Raw genomic sequence first — 27,057 nt, 5'->3', positions numbered from 1 at the left:
AAACAACATTGTCCATATACATACAATATACACACACACTGTGAACAATCTGTCGGTTCACATTTAGAAACATAATTTAGACATCTGTCTATCCTTTCATCCATTTTCAACACCGATTATCCTGAACAGGGTCGCGGGAGGGTGCCTAAGCCTATTCCATCTGACTGCGGGCGAAAGGCGGATTATACCCTGAACTGGTCGCCAGTCAGTCGCATGGTACTCGATCCATTCACATATACAGAATGTTCAAGCTGTGCCAGTTCTCCCTGTGCTTTCTTGGGTTTTCCCTCAGTACGTAGGTTTACTCACACTTTAGAAAAACATATGCGGCCTGTGATGGACTGGTGACCATTCAAAGGCCCCTTGCCCAGAGTCACCTGACCCATGAGCCTTATTGGGACAAGTGTCATAAAAACAGCTATGAAAAAAAAGTTGTGTGAGTAATATTTACATTCTACCATCACACCGATGTCGGTGGCATGTAACATCATGAGTTCTCAGTATGACTCTGTATATTTCCACCTCTGCAAACTACACAATAAATATTGTTAAATAAATCAATCTGTGACAGTGTCAACTAAATCACAGCATTTAATCTTACTGAATGTAAAAAGGTTTTGATGCAGTATTATCTGTAATTCGATTGTGCAGTGTCCCTATTTTGAGTCAATCGAACCTCTCTGCGCATGCGCTAACCACATCGACGCACGAGCAGATCCGGAAGCGAACTATTTCACCAGAGTACGAGGCAGACTTCGACTTAACATTTCTTTTAAGAAGGATGAAACATTCCGTCTTAACTAGGCTCGTCAAGTCGACAAATACAATAACATCGACGTTTATAGTGACTGCGAAGTTGAGAGTTGGGCAAGGGCGTGCTTCAACCAAAACTGTAAACCCACCCCTCTTTCCAGCCCCACCCTCACCCCCCTCCCCATTACTGGATGCTAGCTCGGTGGTAGCCGTTGCATGTCGTGTAGCACTCCCAGTCAAAAGTTGTGTTTCGTCCATTTTTACGAAAAAAGATTACATTTGGGGGAGATCAGACTGCGGCAAAGGAAAAAAAGATGGGATGTACTCTGAGCACGGATGACAAGGCGGCGCAGGAGCGGAGCAAGATGATCGACAGGAACCTCCGGGACGACGGCGAGAAAGCTGCCCGGGAGGTGAAGCTGTTACTGCTCGGTGAGAGAAAGATGGATGGGCCGATCGGTCGGCCGGGAGTCGAGGCGAGAGGGGACCATCCCCAAGCCAACACCCAAGCCTTGCGTAGTTCATACACGCCCATCAAATATCTGTCGTCTGCCTCGATCTAACTAACGACGTAACGTAAAAAAGCGGCAGTTTATGTCATTTTAAGTTTGACGAAACAACAAGTGGGAATATGTTGTCGTTTCATGTTGAATGGCGCGGGGGATCGTCGTGAAGATAGCCGAAAACTTCGACTCTTGTTCCCCACCACCACTTCGCTAACTCGATCGGAATAATTGAATGGTTGAAATGGATCTGCGGTTGAGGATTAACGCCACTTTAGCCAGCCGCTGCCGCCCAACACTGGCATTAAATCGCTAAGCTAATTTAGCAATTAGCTTCTTAACGCTAGCCGACTCAGCGTCGCTAGCCCGGATTAGTTTGCGAACTGTGATTTAGAAAAACACTCACACACACGCCAAACCTAGCGGCCTATACTATTGTTTTAGATCGACAGGTGTAGAACAGCTTCGGCACAGTTTCCATTATTCTAATCAGATGACCTTATCATCCTGTCTGTCGGCCGACTCACGCGAAATAAAACCGTATCACACTTGCGGTGGGTGGCCTTTTGCTCAATTCGAGGAACTCTTGGCCGTCAATTTCCGCCAGTTACCAACATTTACTCGTTTCCGTTCATACTTTATTTTTGTGCCTGCGGACAGCTGATCGTTGGCATAGATTTTGAGAGTCAATTTACCTCTGCTGTCAGTGGAAAAATCAGGACAAAATGTATACAGGTTTAGGATGCATTTTAAATCGATTATTCGGAGTTGGGACAGCTCCGTGCAGTCGTGCTCTACACTTTTTCCACACAGTTTTGGGGTGTGGGATTCGACTCTTGGCATGTGCCCTCTGTCCTTGCAAGGAATTTCTCCATTTAGCAACCAAGTTGCTCCCAAATTGCAAAAACATGCTTCTTTGGGACATTGCTGTAAAATTTCTGTAGGTGTGAATACACGCGAGTGTGAATACTTATTTTTCTTATGTGCTGTGCGATTGACTGGCGTCAAATCCGCCTCCTGAGCAACGTCAGCAGGGATTAGGCTGCACATGACCCACACCCCTAATGAGGACCAGCCATGATGATCAAGTCTTATTTTAGTCCATCTTTTTTTGCTTCAAAACTTTGCTGCAGTCTCACATGAACGTGTTGCTTGGCTCCGCATGCACATCCCACACCGCACTGACAAAGAATGGTATTGTGGTATAAATAACGCAATTGTATCAAACCCGTGTACAGGAACAAAGTGACATTTGAATTGGTTTTAAAGTCATGCCTAAGTCCAAATGAGGTGGTTAGTGGTTTTTTTTTTTTTTTTTGTCTATTTTGGTACATTTTAGGTTTTGATGAAGCAAAATTGTTCTCTCGCATGTCTGTCAACTTCGAAATTGCGCGTTTGGTCGGGAGCCTTTGAAATTTTAACAAAAACGTGATGGCAAATTGAACTCACATGCACTCTATTGATTAAAGCTGCCCAAGCTAAAGTCTTCCACTAAAATATTCTGCCCTTATATGTGGTAATGTAAAGTTTTCTATCTTTTATCCTGCTATAAAATGTAGTTATTATTGTTCTTATTATTATTATTATTATTTTTGCATTCGGGTCAAGGCACTCAATTTTGAGTACTGGTCAATACTTTGGCTATGTTCACACTGCAAGGTATGATGCCCAATTTGGAGTTTTTGTTAAAGGTGATCTTTTTATGTTCTTGTTCACATTACAAAACCAAACATGACTTCTAATGTGAACGCAACCCGTCCGTGATGTGACACACCTGCGCACACAACACGACATCGAGTGACATGCCCCCCCCAAAAATAAACGTCACGTGAGGCAGTGTTTCCGGAAGTACATATGGTCCCACGTGCATTGGCTCATTTTATTATCTCATATTGCAAGAGTAGCAAGGCGGGAGGAGGTACATATCACTTGGAGGCAGTGGCCGCGAGACTCCTTGACTTCATCGTTTAATGGCGACATCTACTAAAGATGTTGTTGCATCACAAAATGTACCTGCAGGCCACGCGGGTTAATACACAGAATAAATGAAGCATCTGCGTGGCTGAATTACTATTATCACGATTGTTCATTTTATGCTTCATTTTTCAATTGGGATTAACTTCACTATCATCAATTTTTGTGTCAATTAGAACTGAATATTGTTTTTGGAAGATATATGAATATGTTTTTTGATCAGCTCATACATTGGATGTTATGCGATTGTGCAGGTGAACATAATGTAGTGTCCCACATAAAACTGACTTTGTTTCACCCACACTGTTTTGTTGCTGGAAGCTGGCGGCCAACGCCTGATGTCTCAGTCCGAAACAGATGTATGTATAAGATGTTGCATAGCAACCGGTGTGCACTCTGACTGACAGTGATGTGAATGTACGCCAATCTTGGACGGCGAACAGAGTGCCAGCGCATGCCTGCAAATGTGCAAATGGATGCTTGCGCAGTGGGGCTTGTGAATACGACAAATTATTTAATTGAGCGTGCCTTTTTTTCTGTAGTCCAAAGCGCTGCTCAATTCTCCAAGCTTGTATGTGCGTGTGGGCTAAGCGACAGCTAATATGATGTTGTTTTGCCTGGTTGTGATACAACAATAAGGCGTGTGGATGTATTTAACAACGATGCAACCAGTGTCTGGATTTGCATTTACACTGGATGTTCAAGTGCCCAGTTCTGATTCCATGCCTGGAGATTGAAATGATGTTTATCACTGATGATTCCACACCCATCTGTGATAAGTGAATATTTGGGATGTGGAGAGACCATCAAAACCTTTTGTAAAGGTCCCGTGGCTGTCTAGTGGCCACCATATTTATTCATTTGGTTGGCTGCGTTGAAATTCAGGCTGTTGGCAGAATCGTGGCCGGCCACGGTGCACTCTGAGGAGGCCACGGCAGTGTTACACCTTGGTCTCCTGGGAGGAAAATGTCTCCGCTGGGACCTTTAAATAGTTTTACCTGTTCTACAAGCTTTAAACACTTAGAAATTTACTCAAACATTCTTGCTATTCCTTAGCGCCTTTTCTCACTCATTTGTTGTCAAGAAATGCAAGACTGCCGTATATTGTTGAATATAACTTTGAAGAAACAAAACGATAGACTCTCATCGTTCTCCAGATAAAATGTAAAGGGTGCTCGCTTCAAGCCGTGAATTTTTCCTTCCAGGTTGATGTATACTGTAAAAGTGATAAAACAAAAGAAAATTAAAGATTGTATGTTTTAACTAAAGTTGTGCTAATCACCCCATTTTCAGCTGATTGGTATAGTCTGTAAAATATCCGCCTCTTTTTTATTTACCTACTTACTTACTTACTTACTTACTTACTTATTTACTTATTTATTTGAGCAGAATTGACTTTTGTGCATCTCCTCTGCTGCCACAGTGCTATGTCACGGGCAACGTCTTTGTTGCCAATGCTTGTGTTCGGAGTAAGTCAGATATGTTTAACAAGCTTTCAAGCTAGTCTGCACAATGTCATTAAAGAAGGGGGCACAGTGCGATGTGGAAAGATTTTCCTTACGTGACCCAAAAACCAGGGCAAGATGACAGATACAGTACTACAAACTAGGAAATGGGACATATTTATCCAGCTATCAAAAGGAAGTTTATTTAACAAGGGGGAATTATTTTGTGACGAGCAAACTTGGGTCCCACTCTATGCTTCCGCTGTACATTGGGTTTTTTTTTTTTTTTTTTTTTAATGTTCTGTGTCTTTTGGTAAATGCAGAAGTGTAGACGCCATCGATCCATGTAGTTTGATGACAGCATCATTTTTTTTAATATATTGTAGCTGATATGTGCATTTAAACCACAAGTATGCATCAGGTTTGTATACACAATTTGAACAGGTCCAATTCCGATCTGAAGATATCTCAGTTCCATTCATTTTGTTACATATCTCGTTGATGCTACTTTAAAGCAAAATGTTGGACTTGAACCATGGTGTATTAATCCAGCCTTGAAGCATCTCTTATGTAGTGTCTGAGCAAATCAAGTCACAAAAGTCCGTGTCCAACAAGTACTCGACACAAGAGTCTTGAGTGGGAGGATTGCCTAAAATGCAAATCACGAAGAACCAAAGAGCTGTTTATTTTCTGCTGAGGTCTCACGTGTCATGTCTCATAACATGAAGGGAATGATCATAATTCACTTCTGCCTCGCAGCACCTTACCGCTACCAAATCTCAAAGGTCAGAAATAAATTGCAGGGTGTTGGTAGACTTTATTTTCAATCCATGTTCCCCAGGGCAAACGATGAAAATGGAAAACAAAAAGTCTCTCAGGTCTTCTTTGTAACCAAATGTTCAATATCAAACAGTTTACGATAACTGCATGATTCAAATGTGAGTCTGAGAAACCCCGTGCAGTGACGGGGGGAGGACATTCAAACTCCACACAGGAAAGCTGGAGCCAAGAATCGAATTCCGGACCTCTGTACTGTGAGGCGGATGTGCTAACCAATCGAACCCTGTGCTGTAAATCATTTAATTAAAAAAAAAAAAAAAAAACCTCACAAATTTAAGTACAGAGATTACAATAATGCAAACAAGCCTGTGTCTTTACCACTTCAACAGATTCATGTTTCATGAAACAACGATATGCAAATGTGGGCGGGACATCTTTAAAATTCTGAGGTGATCTAGACCGATAAATTAATGACGAATACATGAATAAAAATTAAAGCTTATTGATCTCCTGTCGGTAAAATCACACATGCTAAAATGAAGAAAAAAGATAATACCTTCTTATGTGACATAACGTCTTCAAAGGATCAGCGGCAGCAGGAAATTACAAGTGATGGCACTTCATCGCTTAAATATTTCATCTGTCTTCAACTTTATTGATGAAATCAGACAAGGCAACGTCTGGCCACATATAGGCTAATTATCCTCTCCATATGTGACCACGGCAACTTTGTAGGGCGCTGCCATTTTCAAATCATTTTGCCAGAGGATACGTTTTGATCGTTATCAATCAGTCTTGTAGCACTCACACGGTGTGATTTCATTTGTTTTACCTCTCAAAGCGAAAAAGATCAAGCATGTCAGATACTCGCCTCAAGATTGCAGTTATATTGCAAATGCAGTTAATTGTTCAGCGCTAGTCCAGGCTGTTGTTCGCCTTTCGCCCATAGTCAGCTCGGCTGGGCTCCAGCTTCCTGCAACCTCCAAAAAGATAAGCGGTATAGAAATTAGAAAGACAGACTTGAAAAAGCAGGATTGAAAATAAACTTGAAAAGCACAACATGCACAAATATTCCTTAGATGCTAAATTGAACTCAAGTCTTGTGTGACATGCTTTTGTCACCTGTGATGGCCACACGCAGAGCAGCTGTTTGAGTTCTTAAAGTGAAAATCAAGTCAAGAATTTGCTTTGCAATATAATCAGAATACATTTAACCTTTTCAAAAGAACTCAAATACGCAAGCGAATAAATAAACAATATATTCAGACAAAATTACGTAAATCTAACTAAACAAAACATCAGTGAGGACAGAACAGAGAATGCTCTGTCCCCACCGGTTCTGTGTCTGGTCCTTGGGACGGTCAGAGGAACAAATGGTACGAGAAGGGATGGGGCAAGTCTGAAAGCTAATTGGGGGCCTGGTTATGGAGGGCTTTATGGCTAAGTAGGAGAATTCTGAATTTGATCAGAAACCAGAGATCGGAAGCCAATGAAGGTTCTGGAGGACACGGGAACGGATATGGGTGAGGACGTGGGAGGCAGAGTTTTGAATTTATTGAAATTTGCTGAGGAGATTTGAGGCTGAGGTTGTACCACATGGGACGCTGTTTCAGTAGTCAACAGGAGATGAGATAAAGGCTTGGATAAGGGTTTCAGCTGCAGAGAAAGAGAGAGAAGGGCAAAGGCGGGCGGTACTCTTAAGGTGATAGAAATCTGTTTTTGTCAATTCTTTCATGTGTTTGGAAAAGGTGAGATTGTTGTCCATGGTAACGCCAAGGTTCCGGCATTTGGGTGAGGGTGAGCGTGCGGTCTTGTCACAGGAGAGACGAAAGTTCAGGGTTGGCATGTTCTCACTTTTCCCACCAGACTAAACATTGTAATCTCATCCGTGTTGCATTTGTGTCATATGAATTAAGCAGAAAAATCCGTTTTGAAGGGGCTGCCTTTTCGCCCTGTACGGCCACATGCTGTTGACCCAAATTGACATCACAGTGCCCAAGGGGTCAGCTGGCGATCATCAGGGCTCACCTGTTTTCTGGTTATGGCCGTGTGCTGTTGGCATCCTGTGGACACTGTGACATCAATTTCATTTGACAGCAGTGGCAGTACAGGACAAAATGTCAGCTGCTTGAGATGGATAAAAAGCGGTAGATTTTTCTGCTTTATTCTTATACGACAAGTGCGACATGAATCAGAATACTGTTAAGCTAGTGGGGGCACAGAACATATTGCAAAGAAAATTATGGACTTCACATCCCCTTTGAGGTTTTTTTTCCCACTATAAATGCCTATTTTAAATCCCTCTTAAATTTGGGAGGATTTGAACATGAACATTTCCTATTCCTTGCGATGTGTCAGAGCTCGGTGTGCGTCTGCTCATTGTGTTTGATGCCGAATTGGTGAACATGTCTCCTCACCAGGGAGTATGGCATCCCAGCAGAGGGAAGGTAATTAAATTGCTGTTTTCTCAGCTGCAAACACAGGTGGATCTAATGGGGAGCTGCAGAGGCCAATGGATGCTGTGCCTTCCGTATGGAAGATACTGGGATGCACTTTAAAAAGTTGTGTTTTGGTCACTACCTGTTACACCTAAAGGGTTGTACGCATGTATTGATTTTTAACATCTTAACAGGTTTTTGAAATATTAGAGACTCAATATGTGACAAGTAAAAGCTCATCTGTGCTTCCTGCCCTCATAGTGTGTGGTGTACTCGAGGTGACCAACGCAGTACACCATTCGCCAAGTGATATCCCCGCAGACAATTCTGCGTCTCTTCCCCCAAAGCAGATGCCTGCGATCATACCAAGACTGACCTGTGCGGCAGCATGGTACCACAGGGAATCCAAACAGACATAAAATGCAAAGGACAAGAAAGACTAGTAGCAGTAGAAGCACCTCGATAAATGTTTGCTTGTCTGGTAACTACATTGCGGTTGCAAGCTATTCATGTCATTTCAATTGTGGTGAATGACTTGTAAGACACGTTAAACAAATAGTCAACAGAACCTGTTGCTCCTCTATTTGAACTTCAGGTCGCTTCCTGATTGGCTATCGTTTCATTTCCCTTTACACTCACGGAGTCTGTGGCTTGTTTGAATTCGGTTTTGCCATCTTAGCTATTGAACAGGTGTAACATTTAACATTGTGGGCCACAACTGCTTTCTAAACAGATTGTGGAAAAAGATTTTTTTGAACGCACCCAAAACCACAAGGTAATAACTTAGGAAGCTCTTTCAAAGACCTCAGACAATATGACCTTTGCTCATTTTAATCGGAAGGAGTACAAATTCCAAAACTCGGCCTGATTATCAGTATACTGCATGTGTTGGTCGCTTTGCTGGCGAGTCCAGCCTGCATTAAATTGTAACCCCGGGGATGCTTGAGCTGTGCGTAATCTCATTGAAGACAGGATCTAGTTGATTAATCCAATTGTGCAGAGACACGGCTCAAGTGCGGATTGAATCGCATCTTTAACAAGATTCCGTTAGCATGTCGACCGACAAACTGCAGATTGTAACACTTTACAATCTGCCGAGCTCAATTTGCGCATTGGTGGATATGACGTAAGTGTCTCTCATTGAGCTGGACCAATATTGAAAATGGTATCCTTCTGGGTTCATATTTTAAAGATGTGAAAATATCTCTGAAATAGAGAGGGGCGAGTACCGTTACCACGTATTAGTTCTGTGTATTAAAAAAAAGATGTATCAGATACTCGCGATGTCGACCAGTACCAGTCACGATACCAACTCGCTCTCTGATGGCTGTTCTTATCGTGTCAATTTTTTCCTATCGTGTCTGTCGTCATTTGTCATTTCAGCAAATAGTGAACATTAATAAGTACAGGGAATGCTTTTGTGATGGTCAAAAATGTCATTGACCTTGCTTAATCCACAAAGCAGGCATTAGGTGGTAGATTAAACCTTAGCACATGAAAATGAATCATGATGTGCAGTCATGCATTACAATCAACAGTCAATGACAATTCATCATTAGGTGGGTGAATGCAAATAATGAATACTACTACTTGGAAAATTAATTCGCAACAACAATCCCATGATTATTAAAAGCCATCTACTGAAAAGGCATGCTGAGTACACCTTCAAACTACACAAGGCTCAAAATGAACAGTTTTTTCATAGCGGTTTCCTAGTCTAAATGTGCATGCTGTCCCTCATCAAAAGGCACGTAAAGCATAACTGAGAATCACAGATTTTTAAAGATGAAGCCAACCTGAAACAATTCGTTACATGTTCTATGACCCTTCACTAGTCTAAACACTGCATTCTGATTCATATTGCGTTTGTGGAATGTGACTTAATTCATACAATCCATCCCTTTTAGCCATCTCAGGGAGCGGCCATTTTGACACTTCCTGTTGGCTGAAAATGACCTCACAGTTGCTCAGGGCTCAGGTAATGACATATCACGGCTCACCTGTTTTCTGTAACTGAGCCATGATTGGTCATGACCTCCACTCTAAAATTTCATCTGGGTATTACCAGAGAAATACAATTTTACCAAACATCTGATTTCCATTTGATTTTCTGGCACCTGAAGTGTCAACTCGGCATGCACTTGTCTGTGATTCAAATAACGTGACTGATATAACTTTCATGTTTTTCTCATTTTCAGGTGCTGGCGAGTCTGGGAAGAGTACAATTGTTAAACAGATGAAGTAAGTAAAGATTCCCCCGTAATCCTACAACTCTGCAAATGGTGTTTTTAAAAATGGTACTGTTCACTTACGATTAGGTATTAAACATTACTTAGTGCAGGTGTAAATCAGCAGAATCTTTACTTCGGCAACAAATGTTATGTGTTGTACAATGAACCGTAGTCTCACACAATCGGTCCTGACGGTAACAGAACAACTGGACGGTAACAGAGTAACTAGTAATCTAACGCGTTACTATATAGTTAATGTAGTCGAAAAATTACTATTTAATTAAAGCCTTAGTGTTACTTGTTGACAAAACAAAGTTGGCACAATGTGCAACTATAGAATGTCTATATTCAGGGAAGACAATAACAGACAATTGTCACTTGGCAGCAGAAGTGCATAATGAGGCGCAAGTCATTGATCTCCACCATTGATCTTTATTTAAAACCTGTTTAAAAAGTCACATCCTCTTTCATGTTCTTACATGACTATTCATGGCTTTTAAAATTTGGATGGTGTGATGTGATTTTCTGTCATATATGGAAATATTGCTTGATTAGAAAAATAATAAATCAAAGTTATGAATGGAATAGAAATCACAACATCTGTCAAAAATTGGTGAAATCATTCATCCCTAAACTACGATATAGTGGGGAACACTGTAAGACGTGGTAAATTTCTCATCATGTGTACCAGGATCATCCACGAAGCAGGCTACTCGGAGGAGGAGTGTAAGCAGTACAAGGCGGTTGTCTACAGCAACACCATACAGTCCATCATTGCCATCATCAGAGCCATGGGACGCCTCAAGATCGACTTTGCCGACTCAGCCAGAGCGGTGAGTGCTTGCCGAAGTCGCACTATACCACCACGTGATAGTTGTAGTGATCTCCTGTTCTTCACAGTGGATACCTTCTGACCTACCTGCAATCGTTAAAAATTTGAAATTTTGAGAGATTGTAATTTTTTAATAAGTGGATTCGAAAATGGATGGATGAAAAACCGAGACCATAAAAATTAGACAGCTCATCACCGATAATTAGCAGCTCGATATTTAGTCTACACTTTGCCTTTCAAAAGTTACATTCCTTCAAGTGTTTAGAAGGGTAGGAACCATGTGGGGGTGTTCGTGATGGCTTAATAGAGGCATAAATCCCCCCTCCCCCCAAATATCCTAAAAAAAAAGTCAACTTCTATTTCACGGAAATTCACATATTGCGGTGGGGGGGGTGCTTGGTACGTATCACCCGCAAAAAGTAAGGGAATACTGTACTCTAAAAACACATCAAGAATGATCACATCGAAAAACACGATATACAATACAATACATGCTGATTTATATAGCGCTTTCACAACAGCGGCAGCTGTAACAAAGCGCTTAACAAAACAGTTAACATAAAGTAAAATAATAAACACAACCCATAACATAAAACACGGACAGTCGTGCAGTCCTTACCACTTTTCCGGGACACGCTTTGTTGTTTGAAGCAGTTTGAGATGAAAGAGGAGAGAATCAAAGTGTCCTTTCACCAGTGGATCAGAGACGTCATGCTCAAAATGTGCACACGTTGGCTACAAGCTAAGTTTCAAAGTCAACAAACTGTAGCATCTATCGACGAAAAAAGAGATTGGTTCACTTCTCCTGTCCCATGGAAATCCATTTCAATTCCAAGCGGCGACTCTCGGTTCCAAATACGCATCGGCGCTCTGCGCCAACGCTCCTCTCCTCATCCTCAACTTCAAGCCATCCATCCAGCCGCACCAACGCCGACTGTCCAACAGCGCCGACATCTCCACTGAACAAAACGGGGTTGTGAAAAATGCTGCCCATTACAGGCGCAAAAAACACAAGCGCCCCAGGTCTGTCCAGCACCGACAGTCAATGGCGCCGACATTCCTCCCAATCAAAATCTGTGCTGGTACAGGCGTGCTGCCGAGAAGGCGCAACCACCAAGCACAGATACTTCTCCTTTGACGAATGTCGTGGCCAAAAAAAACGCTGAAAACAGTCCATATCAGGTCCACACGATGAAACAACAAACAAAATGTGACAAAACAAGAGACAAAAGGAACAAAAAAGCAAGGCTCTTGAAGAGCACTTGCAGAAGGCTGCCTACTCGGGCGCCATATAGCGATTAACGAATGATGAACCGCATGATACAGCATGAAAGCACACTATATGACTGACTTTCTGGCTGCTTTTCTATTTCTGTACTTGTCCTTTACCCCACGAGGAGCATCGCCTTTAGGTACTCTTACATAATTATGCATTTAAGAAATCAAAGAGGCCTTTCCTTTGTTCAAATTTCCAAAACAAACTTCCTCTTAGGAAAAGGTATAACGTGGAGGGATTCGTTCAACTTAATAAGCTGTCGGCAATGTCTTAATTAAACCCAAGTGTCATACAAGTAGGGATGGCAGTGGTGAACCAGTTCCCAGTAATTTATTTTCTAGGAATGCTTCTCATTGATTGATTCCTCAGAGGGCAGGGGAGAAGCAGCACTTTGACCGTGGCTCAGCCACCGGTGAGACCACTTAAAACAGTCAGGTCAGATGACTTCAAGGTGTTCTCAGGTCACAGCAATAATGACACAAAAGCGACAAAATAAATTCTATAAGTTTGGATAACCAGCTCCGACGGAGTGGTTTCAGTGTTTGCTGTGCTGACTATCCTCTATACTGGGCTTATATTTTGTAGAACCAGGTCAAATATGGTTTTATTATTAATTTTTTTCTCCCAAACAATTCTTTGTTTTAGGTTTGAATTAGTTTTGCATCAAGATGAGGGCAAAAGGAGCACAACTAACATTCCCAAGAGTTAGTTAGTATCTAAGAGGTAGTATATGAGTGTCAGAGAGTATATTGAGTAATCGATCAAGTCAAAAATAGTCTACACTTGACCTGCCACAAATTTGCCACAATTATTTTGCAAAAAACAAAACAAAACAAAAAAACCAGGAACGTTCATCAGTTTGAATATCTTATCTTTGTTGTGTATTCACTTGAATATTGAGTTTGAAAAGGATGTCCAAATCATGGTATTCTTCTTTTTTTTACATTTACTTTCCCAACTTCATCGGAATGGGGTTTGTACATCAGAAGTGAGTCTCCGTTCATCATTAATAAGCAAAATAATTGCTGACTGCAGCCATTTGGGGCATACGGTTTGAAATGTTCCACTGGATTTAACACCAACGTATCAAATTGAAATAGCCGTATGCTAATTTGTTGTATCCCTAGTTTGCCTCTTAATGTACATGGTCTGTTTCTGTACAAAAGAGTCATGACTCATGGCTCAACCTTGTCGCAGCCAGCCAGATTTTCCGCTCTTTATACTTTTAGTATTTTGATGAAATGCAACTCTGTCACATTCACTTTGCTTTCGGCTGCTTTATAGCGAGTTAAATGAGAGGTTTGTCCTCTTAGGATGACGCACGGCAGCTGTTCGTGTTGGCCGGCTCCGCTGAGGAGGGCTTCATGACGGGTGAGCTGGCTGGGGTCATCCAGCGGCTTTGGAAGGACGGAGGAGTGCAAGCGTGCTTCAGCCGCTCCCGAGAGTACCAACTCAACGACTCCGCGGCATAGTGAGTAGTCGTATCGCAATGCTCCAGAGAGGGTGTGGCCGGCTTAAACCCATTACCCGTTCCCTTTTTCCCTCCCCGGTCCCTGTTTCTTTTCCTAAACAGCTATCTGAATGACCTGGACAGGATATCACATGGCGCTTATGTGCCCACCCAGCAAGACGTGCTGAGAACCCGAGTGAAGACCACCGGCATAGTGGAGACACACTTCACCTTCAAGGATCTGCATTTCAAGTCAGTTTGTCATTTCAAGTTCTTTTTTTGTTGAGTCATGTCATTTTATTGAATACATCAGAAACATACTGTGCATTTTTTTTTCCACAATTTCAAATGACTTCAAGGTGTATGAATCGCATACAGCGCAACCATTTTTGGTGATTAAACTGTTCCAAAAAGTATGACCCAATTATGTGGAAAACTTAAGCACTATTTCCCACAGGACAAAATGTGATTTATAGAGAATAACTACAACTGAAGATACTGAAAACAAATGAACATGAATACCTATCGAAATGATTAAGAAGGGGAATCCGCCGGATTTGCATCTCACTGTATTTATTTAGTGACATAGATTGCTTATCTTCACAGAACCAGCATTTGGACATCTGATTTCAATTGGTATCAAGAGCTATATATCAATATGCACACATAAAAAAATTACTTCAATTATTTCTTCACAAAGTATTATGGTGTCAATTAATTACATTGGCGAAAATGGCTGAGCTAAACTCATTTTCAAACTTTGTCATGGAACAAATTCAATTTTTAAGTTAAGCTAGGGCGATATTTTCAATAACATATACAGTGGTACCTCAACTTACTAAATTAATTGGTTCTGGAAGAAACTTCTTCACTAGAAAATTTTGCAAGTAGAGACGCGGTTTCCATGTAAATGCCCAAATTCGTTCCAAATCCCCCAAAATTCAGACATAAATGTTTCCTAAAGCATAAAAATGCATCAAGATATGTAACAAATACATGTTACAATTAGATTTTTGCACAATAAATGAGAGTTGTGCATAAAGTAAAAAAAAGAGAATAAAAATGATGTCCATTTAACTTTTTCCTGCGTCTTCATCGTTTTTTGCCCTCATTAGTTCATGTTCTCTCTCAGAAGTGGTTTTTGCCTGGCATTTTGTAAAGAACGGATCCAAGGACGGTTATTTTGTCAGCTTTTAACAATCCTTCCTTTTAACATCAGCATAGAGATCGATCACCCGACTGGTGAATGCTTTTTCTGAGTGATTCACATTTACATAAAACTATCGAAACACCTCATGATTGGAGGGGCGAATGACAAAGACACTGCATAGACACATATCTATCAATCTTAACACATAGACATTTACGGTAGAAGTCCCTCTTCGCCAATGGGATGCCAGGTTGATGCTCGGGAATAGCCAATGGCAGAGCAGCTATAAGTATGTTGCATTCAGGAAACTCGGAGCTGCGAGTAGCAGCGCATACTGTATTTTTACCTTTCATATCTTGAAATTTCTTTCGTAACAAGAGGCAATATTATCCTGTTGAGGCGTTTCGTAACTTGAAAATTTCGTAAGAAGAGACGTTTGTAAGTAGAGGTACCACTGTGTACATATCTCTTAGTTGTTTTTACATTTTTAAAGTCTTTTCTCTGATTTTTACAGAATGTTCGATGTTGGTGGCCAGAGGTCAGAGAGGAAGAAGTGGATCCACTGCTTCGAGGGCGTCACTGCCATCATCTTCTGCGTAGCTCTCAGCGACTATGACCTCGTGCTGGCCGAGGACGAGGAGATGGTGAGAATGTGGCGCTTGGCTGTCCGTCCATCCATCCATCCATTCTTGTCACTTTATAAATTGCACCTCTTCATGGTATAAATCACGATATAAAATCAAGGGGATTCAATCATAATTTTAAAACCTAATTACGACTGAATGGATTAGGTATGTATTCCATTAGTGAAGCCAAATTGATAAAATTAATGAGAAAACATAACCGGTATTATGCAAATCTCAATTTGGAATTCAAATTTCGCACTCCCTATGCTAAACACTGCAGCAAAAGAAATAAAATTGACATTTTAAACGAAAACGGCACAACTGACTTTTAGTTTAGTTTCCTACAGTTCGTTCAAGTCCCTGTGTCTATGGATTAATTTCCCTTTACAGATTCTGTTTTCAACCATCGTAAAGCAAACAATTGTATTCAGTTATATTATCAGATCTCAAATCTGAATATTAACACTCAGCACTCTAATATTGCTGATGGATTGGATTGGATAGTTAACGCACGGATAGTTGTGCAATGTACTTCTTTGATGTTGTTTCTGTATTTCCTGTCCCTACTATTGCAGCTGAAGCGATTTAAATTTCACCAATGTGTGACGAAGAAAGGTTCTTGTATTATTAAGGATTGATTGTGTTACTGTAATATACTTTTAATCTTTTAACCCCCCTCCTCTCAGCAGTTATATACGGAACATTATTAAAACATGCAGTCATGCTGTACGACCGGGTGAAATTTTACCAGCACACATTGATAAAACATCAGCAATTGCGAACGTAATGGTCACACTTTCGAGCAATGGGTCTTCTCTGTGGAATTAAAGAATGAACCTAAAAATGTACTATAACCTGTACAGGTGAACTTCATTCAACCTTTTCCGAATTTTTAACACACTTGTCCAGCTTCAGTATTGCGGTGCCTTTTGCACAACTTGTTTTGTAGCATTATGAAATTTCAACCAAGGAGGCCTAATATCCATGCCTTTTGTGAAACGTGTGTTTGTTGTTTTCATCCCCCGTAGTAACGTCTCTTTGCTTTTTCACAGAACCGAATGCACGAGAGCATGAAGCTGTTCGACTCCATCTGCAACAACAAGTGGTTCACAGACACCTCCATCATTCTCTTCCTCAACAAGAAAGACCTGTTTGAGGAGAAGATCAAAAAGAGCCCCCTCACAATCTGCTACCCAGAATATGCAGGTGACGATTTCAAACACGCATGTCTGTCTGTGATCATGAATTTATCCTGTATGACGTGTACTCTGATTTGGGCTCAAAAACAAAACATACGGTAAGATTAGAATAAACTAGTCAACATACAATGCTTCACAAAAATTATGCGCCTTATAACCTTATCACCACCTTATGCATGAAAATATTTTAAAAATATACCCGCTCATTAATATTGCGCCTAATAATACGGTGCGGCCAATGGTCCAAAAAATACGGTACGTGGTAGTTGTAGGCTGGGTTCGGAATCATTCACCCGTTTGCCTACCTCCTAATCACTACATGGGGATTTTTTTATACAGTCTGCTTTTGCACCCCCTGTGTGGTATGTAATTATATACAATTCCCTTTTTTGCTGTAGTTTATCAGCCAGCAGCAGTCTAAAAAAAACCCAAATCAAATGTTGTCACTGCCCACAGGCTCTAACACCTACGAGGAAGCGGCAGCCTACATCCAATGTCAGTTTGAAGATTTGAACAAGAGGAAGGACACCAAGGAAATCTACACCCACTTCACCTGCGCCACCGACACCAAGAATGTGCAGTTTGTGTTCGACGCTGTCACCGACGTGATCATCAAAAACAACCTGAAGGACTGTGGCCTTTTCTGAAGGTGACCCTGTGATTCATGTTCTCGATTACAAAGGAGTATTAGGGCCACACTGAAAATAGTAACGTGACGATATTTTTTATTTATTTTTATTTTTATTTTTATTTTTTGTCGGGTGGAAGGGATTCCTTTTTCGGGAATGTTTTTGTGTAATACCACCTTTTACAAAATCATGTTCCCCCCAAAATTCTAATTTGAATAAAAGTTTTAACTTAATTATTGAGCAAACGTTCTTCTCGACCATTTCATTTTGTCTTCTACTCTTTTTACCCCCCTCTCTGATTGCCTGACAAGTTTCAGTTCAATACATACAATTGCTTGTACAGGCCAAAATTCCGAGACGTCAACAGGTTAAAATTACTGCAAGGTTTGAAATGCCAAACACTTGCCCTAAAAAATTCTGCTTATATTATTGATGAGAAGAGGAGTGTGGACAGTTGAATGATGCTATGTACATCATCACTAAATTGTTTTTTCATTAATTGATTTGTTCCCGGAGGATTTTAGAGGCATTTGAAGAGCTCATTCCATGTTTTTTTTTTTTTAAGTCAACAATGATGGCAACCACTGGGGCTGGAGAGGCTAACTGCGCGATAAGATTAAAGTTGAAATACAGCCATACATTTTCTCAATAAAAGTGTATGTTTTCGGCATTGAAGTTGCACATTTTCAAGGGGAAAAAATATCATATTTTTGTTTATGCTATTTTTCAAGAATAAATGCTTATATTTTAGAAAGTTCACAAATATGAAACTTTTTTTCAGTTACGTCTGCCTTTCCTCAATATAAGCAGCAAGCGGTGTGTCAGCACACCATCAGTCAGTCAAGCGCAGCACTCATCAAAGTCACATGACAGCATTCACGGATTTTGGAATTCAGTGCATACACAAGGCATTATTAGGCGCCACGTCCTGAGAAAATTTAAGGCTTCTCAAGGGTGCCTTATGATCGTGAAAATACGATAAGTTGATTTTGACAATCTAAAAAATAAAACTATTATCTTTTTAAATATACACCTTTATTCTTGTATTAGTGTGATTTAAAAATATTCCGGTGTATTCTCACGAGATTACTATTCGAAATTATCGTGTCCCACTTTTATCCTGAAAATATTACTTTTTTTTGTCAAATATGACTTTGTTCTCGTAACATCACACCTTTCACCTCCAAATATTCATAAAATTCTCAAAAGAAATGTGAATCTCAAATATACATTTTTAATTATTACAACATTCCCTCACAATACACGACTGTATTATTCCTATTAAACCTTAAATCTTAACTATACAGCTTGTTTTTTTTTTTCTTTTTGAAAATATTCATCTTTATTTTCATAAAATTACGGTTACTCGAATCTCTTCTGCTGTGTTTTTTCTTTGTCATTTCAGTGTGTCCCTAATACTGATTGATTCTGTATAACTGAGCACATGGTCATGTTGGTGTTATTTGTGTGCAGGCACCCCGGCGGTCCTCCTGCCGCGTGACTTTATTCAACAAGTGTCTGGCCTTCACAGACACCCCACCCCCCGAAGCCCCCCGCTGACAAATGTCACTTTTTGCGTTTAATTAACTTATGTTCATCTCTCAAAGATTTTAACGGCGGCGTGTAGACGAGAAACATTTTGTGTAAAATATTTGTACAACTGTCTATGGCTGGGGCTTTTTCGACCTTTTTAAAAATGTGCTCCTTTGACCTATCATTGTTTTTGATTTTATACATATAGATACATACATATATGAAAAGGAGGATACGTGTTTGTCTGTACCCCCCACCCTCATCTCCGAATGAACATGTTAATATTTCATTTCAGCATGCCTTTGTTACCTTCTGCTAACTTAAGTGTTAGCTTCATGTACTAGATGTTGTTACCATCTAACCCGCAGTTCATTTTATTTAAGTTTGGGAACTTTTTTTTTTTTGCTTTTGTTCCTCCTTGGACAAACCAAGTACAACCAACTCGCTCCACAGACCAAATTCCCCTCTGACATACTGTGAGAGCCATTTTAACCTTTTCAGCCGGTTTGCATGTGTGTTTGAGGCCCAAAGCCTGTGAATGTGTTTGAGCCTGCGCGCGCATGTGTGTGCGTGTGGGAGAGAGTGAGAGTATGCACAATATCAAAACAAAGGGACTTTATTCCTCTACGTGTCATCCTCCACTTTCAAAGTTGTATTTTTCTAAGCGACCAACGACGAGTAACATTCCCGATTGAAGGAAGAAGCTTTGAAAGGAAGGGTGTCTTTGTAGCACACACCAAGCAGACGCGCACGTAGATAGTGTGCGGGGTACACGGCCGAAATGTCTGTGATGATTTCACGTTACATATCCCCCCCGCCCCCATATACACACACACACACACACACACACACACACACAGCCTTCCGATTTTCCATCGGATGGGGATACATCTGTGTACTAATCTCCATGATTTTTTTGCTAATAAAAGAGCTGCTGTGGTGAAACCATAGCAACTTATGCAACAAACTCGTCACTTTGATTTTTTTGGGTCATCAAAACAAACTGAGCTGTTTAACTCATTCTTTTCAGACTTGGTTTAGAATTGGCTGGTACTGAATGAGCTTAACTGTCTTTACAGGGGATAATTGGAAAAGAAATAGATTACTGTGAATTCAATTTAAATTTGACTTTTTTTTCCCATGACCAGCAAATGTTTTTGTTTTAACATGATCACTTCTGCCACATGTCTTGGAAATGCACTGATGGTGAGCTATTTTTAGATTAGGCCGCAGGATACTGGTGGTCCTTTGGGCTGAACAGATACCCGCAGGCATCGTGTTGGTGACGACTGCTCTCAACTTTTGAATGTCCAATTGTTCAATGTTTTCCCTACTTTGTTTTATCTTCTTTTTTTTTTTTGGACTGAAGAATGTCAGAGAAGTGTTATGAAAATACCTGGAAATTATTTTAAAATGTGGGAAAAAATGCACAATGTCTCTCTCCAGTGGCATAAAAAGTAAGTACACTTAATTATGGTCTACCGAGATGAATTGTAATGACAAATTTTCATCATGAAACCCTTCATTACTTTCTCCCAACAATACATGCGCAAATTAGGTTTAATAACTAACCTGGGCTAATTAATTGCGCAGCTGTTATGCCAATTAATTATCTCTGTGCCATTCATCAAGTTGAAGGAAATTCATATTTCCATGCATTTATTTATCCATATGGCACAAGAACAACATCAAGTCATCTAAAGAAACGGTTTGCAGCAGTGCCAAGGCCGTCCCACGCGCTGAGGCTAAGCCCAGTGTGTCGAAGCACAATGATCAGGCATTATAAGGGAGACCTATTTTTAGGGCAGTTTTGTGTGATGTATAAAGCTAAGTGCACAATCATTATGCTAATCCCTTAATTCCTGCAAGGCAGATCAAACCGTGCACATATGACGCTTCATCAAAGCCAAGGTCTGGATTTAAGGAGAAGAATAGAGAGGGAAAAGGACTCTGTGGATGATGTTAATGATCCACTTCAAACACAAAGCTACTGACCAGAGTGAATCAAGCCACATCTGCCATCAAGAGAACCACACAAGTTCATCCATTTTCTAATGCGTTTATACTCACAAGAGTTGCGGGCGTGCCGGAGCCTATCCCCAGCTGTCTTCGGGCAGCAGGTGGGCTACACCCTAAATTGGTTGCCAGCCAATCGCAGGGCGCACATAGACGAACCATCTACACTCACAATCACACCTATAGGGACAATTTAGATTAGAGTGTTCCATTGACCTACCACGCATGGTTTATACAGTTACCGAATATAAACAAGCAGGAAAAACAATAGCAATCATTCAAGAGTAAACTGTTTTGAAACTTGGAGGTAACAAGCGGGTGAACCCTCTCTCTCTCTCTCTCTCTCTCTCTCTCTCTCTCTCTCTCTCTCTCTCTCTCTCTCTCTCACACACACACACACACACGCACACACTGCATTGCTGAGAGTGTTAGATGCAGAGGAGCAGCTCTTGACAAGCATAATAAATATTACATTCAACTTTTACTCGGGCCACATCGGAGAGCCAGGCATTAAAAAGTCATGCCTACAAAAGGGCTTGTCATTCTCTGTTTGACTTATAGTGAAAAGAGGAATTTTTATGGAATATTTGTATGTATGATGAACATGTCGATTCCAATTGGTTTCGCTCGCCGTGGAAGGACAATACCAGTTGGTGGCAGTAATGCGGCATAAAGCTGGTTTGCCAAACCACACCCCACTGAAGAAGAATAAGGAAGCGCAATAGTTTGGGTATAATTGTGTTTTTTGCTTGCGTTTTCCTCGAATTTTGGTGTTTTTGAGCTGGCTGGAGCGGATGAATTGCATTTCCATTCATTTCAAAAGTAAAGATGATTTGAGATATGACTGTTTTGAGATACAAATGTGGTTATGGAAGAAATTAAGCTTGTATCTCAAGTCACCTCTGTATGTTGGCATGAGCTGATGTGAATTTAGACAAAAGTAAAACTTTGCTGCCATCTTGTTGCAACCACAGGCAGTTACAGTAGCATGAAAACATTTCAGGTGGCCTCAATTGCAAGGCGCACTGGATGCATTTTATTTCAGTTTTGTGTGTGTGTGTGTGCGTGTGTGCGTGTGTGTGTGTGTGTGTGTGTGTGTGTGTGTGTGTGTGTGTGTGTGTGTGTTTAATCAGACTGTAGCCTCTGACTGTGTTATGTCAATCAAATAGTCCCATACTGGATATACAGTACTTAATTCAAACATGTACATCGGTTTCACATGAATAAAATTCGGTCAAACTATGTAATTTTCCAATATTTTACTCAAAAATAAACAAATAATGTGTTATTTAAAAAACTATTTAATTATTTGGCACCAAAAATCACATTTTTTCTGTGCAGGGCCTTCACTAATAGGAGTACCAGCCCTTCATAACTAAATTAGCAATGGGAACGTTTCCTTAACCAGTCAGATTTCAAATCCATTCTACACAGAATCAAAGATAGAACCCTGCTTGGCTTTGGCAGCGTCAGCTGCTGTCGTCCACAATCTAAACCCTGAGTCATGTCCTCTGTGGACCCCAAAGGCCTTTTCATTGATTATATCAGAGAGTTCCCTTTCATTTACTCGTGTATTACGTTCTTATTATTTGGAAACAATTTTTTCTCCCATTTTAGCACTCAATAATTTTTTACTTCTTCAATTTTTGTACACAATGATTTTTGACTTTACGGACACCCTCGAACCCGTGAGCTGGCCAGCTAGCATACAGCTAGCATACACCGGCCCAAGTTGATTCGGTACTAGCGCGTCATAATGCCTGCCGACCACAGTAATAATCAGAAAGGCCTTCTGGAAAACTCAAGTAAAACAATTTTGGATGTCTGTCGTCTGTCAGGAGAACTCCGGGGAAAAAAAGTCCCTCATCTTTTATTTCATGACTTGTTTCCCCCAACTCTGCGCTGTCATCGTGGACGGGCACTCAGGTGGGATCTTGACAACGACGAGGACGACTGAGGCTCCCCTAACGGACACGGTGAGTTGGGATCCAGCTACCTGCCCGGGGCTATCCTGCTCAAAACCACTACAGGGTGCCACCTGGGTCGTGGTGGTGTCTCACTGTAAGAAGAGTAGAGAACCATCTCCCTGGCCCCAGCTGGGCCTGAAAACTCGATTTGCCGCCCTGGCGAATGATGATCCTGCTCACATTACCGTGCTCCCGGTGGCGGAAACGTCTGCTGTCGTATCCGAGCCTGTTGTGGTCCCAGGTGCTCCATCGGATTCCCCGCCGCCCACAGCGATGAACTCTGCTAGGACTACTGGAGTGGGTAAGTCCACCTGCTGCCCGGTTGCCCACTCATGCGTCAGGCTTCTCAAAGATGCAGTGTCCCAGTACACGAGTGGGGCACCTCATTGGCGCCACTCACCTGGGCCATCCTCAGCTGCTAGCCGGCCTCGACACCACCAGTTTGGACGACGGCTTCAGGAATCTCCCCCGGGCGTCTGTCGTACCCCTGGCGCTCCTTCTTCTCATCATTTGTTCCCACCAACTACCGTTATAGTCGGTCGGGGGCGGCATTATGAAGACGCACTCATTTTTTCGGTACTATCACCCGCTGATAACCCAGAGCCAAAGTTACGGACATAGTTTCTCTCACGGAGGCTTGCCCACCAAATTTTAACTTTTTATTTTCTACCTGTGATGGTAAAAGAGGAGGCGGGACTGCATCGATTTTTTAAAACTATCTCAAAGGAGATCATTTTTAACAGGTATTGATCTTTTGAACATCAAACCTTTGTTTATAGCAGTTCTCCTATTCTCTGTATTACTGTCTCTAGACCTCCCCATCGGCCTGTCCATTATTATATTCTCTGTTGTTGACCTGGCTGTGTGAGACCACCACTACTGTGTGTATTTTAACATTGCCAGTTTTAATCATCAGGAGACCCCGGTGAGAACAGTGAGGAAGTGGCTGCTACTGCTAGCACTAAAACCATATTTCACCATAAAATAAGCACTAATTCAGATTTTATTTCATTTTTGTTTGTGGAGGTACCACTTCATCACCAAGTCACAGAATTACACTTTGTGAATTAACTTTTTGTGTTTTCGGAGATGACACCACCAAACACAATTATCTCCCTTATCCATGACAACAAATTAACTGAGGATTGGAGTGTGTGTGATTTAAAAAAAAAAGTAGCAATTTGATTGACACTGTCAGAAATGTATTTAGAAAAACATTTTGTTGTGTATGTGATTTTTTTATGTGGTTACCAACTGAGTATGGCACAGTGCACTTGCCAAACACGATTAGATCGCAAACTCTATTTCCCTAGGAGTATGAAAATTTCAGATACAAGCCCAACTTTAAAAAGGCTGCCAAGTCATTCAAAAGGAAAGCAGTTTACTTTGATATATTAAATATAAGATACCCAGTGGACTTTCATATATTCTCCTTTCTTCTCTTTTCCTCCCCACTTGACTGTGTATCACAGTTGTCTGCACTTGATCACTAATGAGCAGAATTGTGATCTATTGGAAAGACACTTGACTAGACAATACTGGACCTCATTTGATGGCGCAATATATGCAAGTGCCCAGTATCATATCATACGCTTTTTAAAAAATATTTATTGGTGTCTTTTTGGCTGCTTTGTTAGTTTTATTGAACCGCTTCAAAGCGACTTGGAGTATGGAGAAAGGTGCAAAAGAAGTATAATGTAGTGACCTCATATTGCAACAATTTGAGCTAATCATTTAGATATTCTTACCCAAATCACTGCAGCAAGCAGTTTAAAAGTGGGTCAAGTTTCTTCAATTCAAAATGTGATTGTGCATATGGTCAGGTGTTTCTGTCATGTTGTGGACATAAACTCCATTTTAATGCATATACTATATGGTGCCTTTAGTGTCTTTTTATTTTTAATTTGCGCACCATTTGGCCCCACTGCCAACAATGGAGCTTACTGCATGTGGTAAAGCTGTAGTGTAATTGTTTTTTTCCCTTAATAATGGTGTTATTTTTCTCATAAATCCAAACATTCTTATGCACACTAGACGTAAAGTGTACATTCGTTTTTTTTCAAATGATCGTTTCTACAATATTCTGAGAATATCACAATGTCCCATCAGTAGTGAGCTATTTTTTAGATGAGTGTTTTTTAATAGCATTAAACTAATACGAATAGCTATTATTATTTTTGAGAAATGGTGAGAAATCAAAAGTTTCCCATTTGAATGCAGTTTGGTGCCTGTGGTGCTTTCATGGCTTCCTCCCTCCCCACACCGGGCCCGTGGCCGGGGGGGGGGGGAGCGAAGCCCCCTCGGCAAGCCGAGTAGTAGAAATGTTGTCCCCTCCCCTCCTCTTCCGAAGACCGAACCAGAACCATTCATCTCTCCCCTCCTTCGGCTTTCACATCCGGGTTACGCGCCAGTGTTTGTCTCCTGAGTCTGTGTGGCTGGAATCATTTCACCCTCACCGAAGCAAGCACCGCGACGTGCGGCTGTCTCTCGCCCGACTCGGCACCTCGCAGAGCGGACACAGCTCCCGGCGTGAGTCGGTGATGTCGCCCAGCTGCGGCGAGTCGCACTGAGGCGGGCATGAGACGGTGGTGGTGGTGTTGTTGGTGGTGATCGTAGCGAGCCAGCCAGCCAGTTTGCGGTGAACCGAGTCGCCCTTTAAAACGATGTCGAAAAGCCTCAAGAAGAAAAACCACTGGACCAACAAAGTCCACGAAGCGGTGATCAGCCGCGGCAAGGATGGCGAGCTGGGCTTCGAACTGAAGGGGGGCGCCGAGCTCGGCCAGTTCCCCTACTTGGGCGAGGTAAAGGCGGGGAAGGGTCTCGTCCAAAGCGGCAAACTGGCTGAGGATGAACTGCTCCTGGAGGTCAACGACATGCCCGTCGCCGGCCTCACCAGCCGGGACGTGCTGGCCGTCATCAAGCACTGCAAGGACCCGGTTCGCTTCAAATGTGTCAAACAAGGTGAGTGAGCCAGCCGCAGCTGACGTATTTACGCGGATGTGTGTACGCGTACGTGTGCGTGTGTGTGGATCGACGTGATTTACGTCATCTCTGCACTTTTAGTCGATTTTTGTGCCGTGTCACAATTAAGAGAAAGGAACTGAGTGTTGTTTTTCTCTGATGGGGGGTTCACAAAGCACAAACAGATGCTAGCTGGGCCTGTTGTCTGGACCTCCAGAACCGGAACCAGTAGTACTAACCACGGTTGTGGAGATCGCAGTCCGGAGGGGGCGTGTCCGTCTCCGGCGTGTTAGTGGCTTGCATCGGATAGCCGTGCTGGAGGAGGCAGTCACTGACTTCCGCTGCAAACAGACAGACAGACGGAGAGACACATGGCTGCCATTAAAGGGTTGTTGCAAACATAAAGCTGTCTAATTAGCGAAGGGCCTGAGTCTTATTGAGTGCTGCTGCTGAAGTTAATGTGGCTTGAAGGAGCAAAATCCCAAATTTAACACTAACACTACCGATAGATTGGTGCATGGATACTAGATCGATGGATGATAGGTGGAAAGATGGATAGATGGAAAGTTGGTTGAGTGGATAGTCCTGCTGAGTGATATGCAAATAAAAATTGAGATAGACAATACATCAGGACGATGTAAAACAATATATCCCCCCACTCCCCCCCCCCCAAAAAAAATACAACCCACTACTCCTGCTTACCTTCTCTCACTTTTTTTTTTTTTTTACAAATGACATTAAACAAACAGTCAAATGAGAATTGCATCCAGTAGTGCTGCTACTGTATACCAAATTGTGGCAAAGTAGCCTCCACATTTTGTACAAATGTAGATATCAATCTAAATAAGAGGCATACAAAATAATGGTTCTGACAGAAATTGATAACAAAAAAATAAAAAGATGAGCTCTACTGTAATGCAATTTTGAGAACATTGTGCACATCAGTAAGTCAAAATCAAAACTCAGGACTGTATTATGTAAACAGATCACATTTGTAAAATTACTGTATATGTATTCAGTATACTATGTCCATCCATTTTCTCAGTCACTTATCCTCAATATTAATATACTTCTAGGCCACTCCTCTCAGCTGACATATGGGATGCCAAAACAATCATTTCCTCTTTAGCTGTGTGTAGCATTATTTTGCATTATTAAATTGCCTATTCTTTGTTTTGATGCGACACAAAATGCAAACTGCTGTGTGAGCCTTGTGGAGTTCGAAGGAGTACCCAGCATACATTCAAGGGGATTCTATTCTGTAAATAGTTATAATTACAGGCTTGTTGTTATT

General features: G+C 41.4%; 2 protein-coding genes across 7 annotated transcripts in view; both read left to right on the top strand.

The window, feature by feature from the left end:
• The first annotated feature begins 734 nt into the window (after window positions 1-734).
• Window positions 735-19,786, top strand: LOC109526805 (guanine nucleotide-binding protein G(i) subunit alpha-1). The gene is made up of 9 exons (XM_019888328.1): window positions 735-1,185; window positions 10,092-10,134; window positions 10,816-10,957; window positions 13,546-13,703; window positions 13,806-13,934; window positions 15,347-15,476; window positions 16,511-16,664; window positions 17,114-17,306; window positions 18,760-19,786. Exons 1-8 carry the CDS (start codon window positions 1,068-1,070, stop codon window positions 17,302-17,304), a joined length of 1,065 nt encoding a protein of 354 aa, XP_019743887.1. The 5' UTR covers window positions 735-1,067; the 3' UTR covers window positions 17,305-17,306; window positions 18,760-19,786.
• A 4,242-nt stretch (window positions 19,787-24,028) lies between these two features.
• magi2b (membrane associated guanylate kinase, WW and PDZ domain containing 2b) overlaps window positions 24,029-27,057 on the top strand; it is a 122,936-nt gene continuing 119,907 nt past the window's right edge. For 5 of the 6 annotated variants that reach the window (XM_019888260.1, XM_019888256.1, XM_019888255.1 and 2 more), the window contains exon 1: window positions 24,030-25,763. In XM_019888260.1, the coding sequence (XP_019743819.1) occupies window positions 25,466-25,763 (298 nt within the window). In that variant the 5' untranslated portion in view covers window positions 24,030-25,465. Of the gene's footprint in view, window positions 25,764-27,057 lie in introns of all 6 variants that reach the window. The other variant, XM_019888257.1, reaches the window with a different exon arrangement.

Source organism: Hippocampus comes, unplaced genomic scaffold (genome assembly GCF_001891065.2).
Source record: "Hippocampus comes isolate QL1 unplaced genomic scaffold, H_comes_QL1_v1.1 scaffold112, whole genome shotgun sequence".
Lineage (NCBI taxonomy): Eukaryota > Metazoa > Chordata > Actinopteri > Syngnathiformes > Syngnathidae > Hippocampus > Hippocampus comes.
Note: the sequence above shows the minus strand (reverse complement) of the source record. Positions and strands in the feature narration are given on the sequence as shown.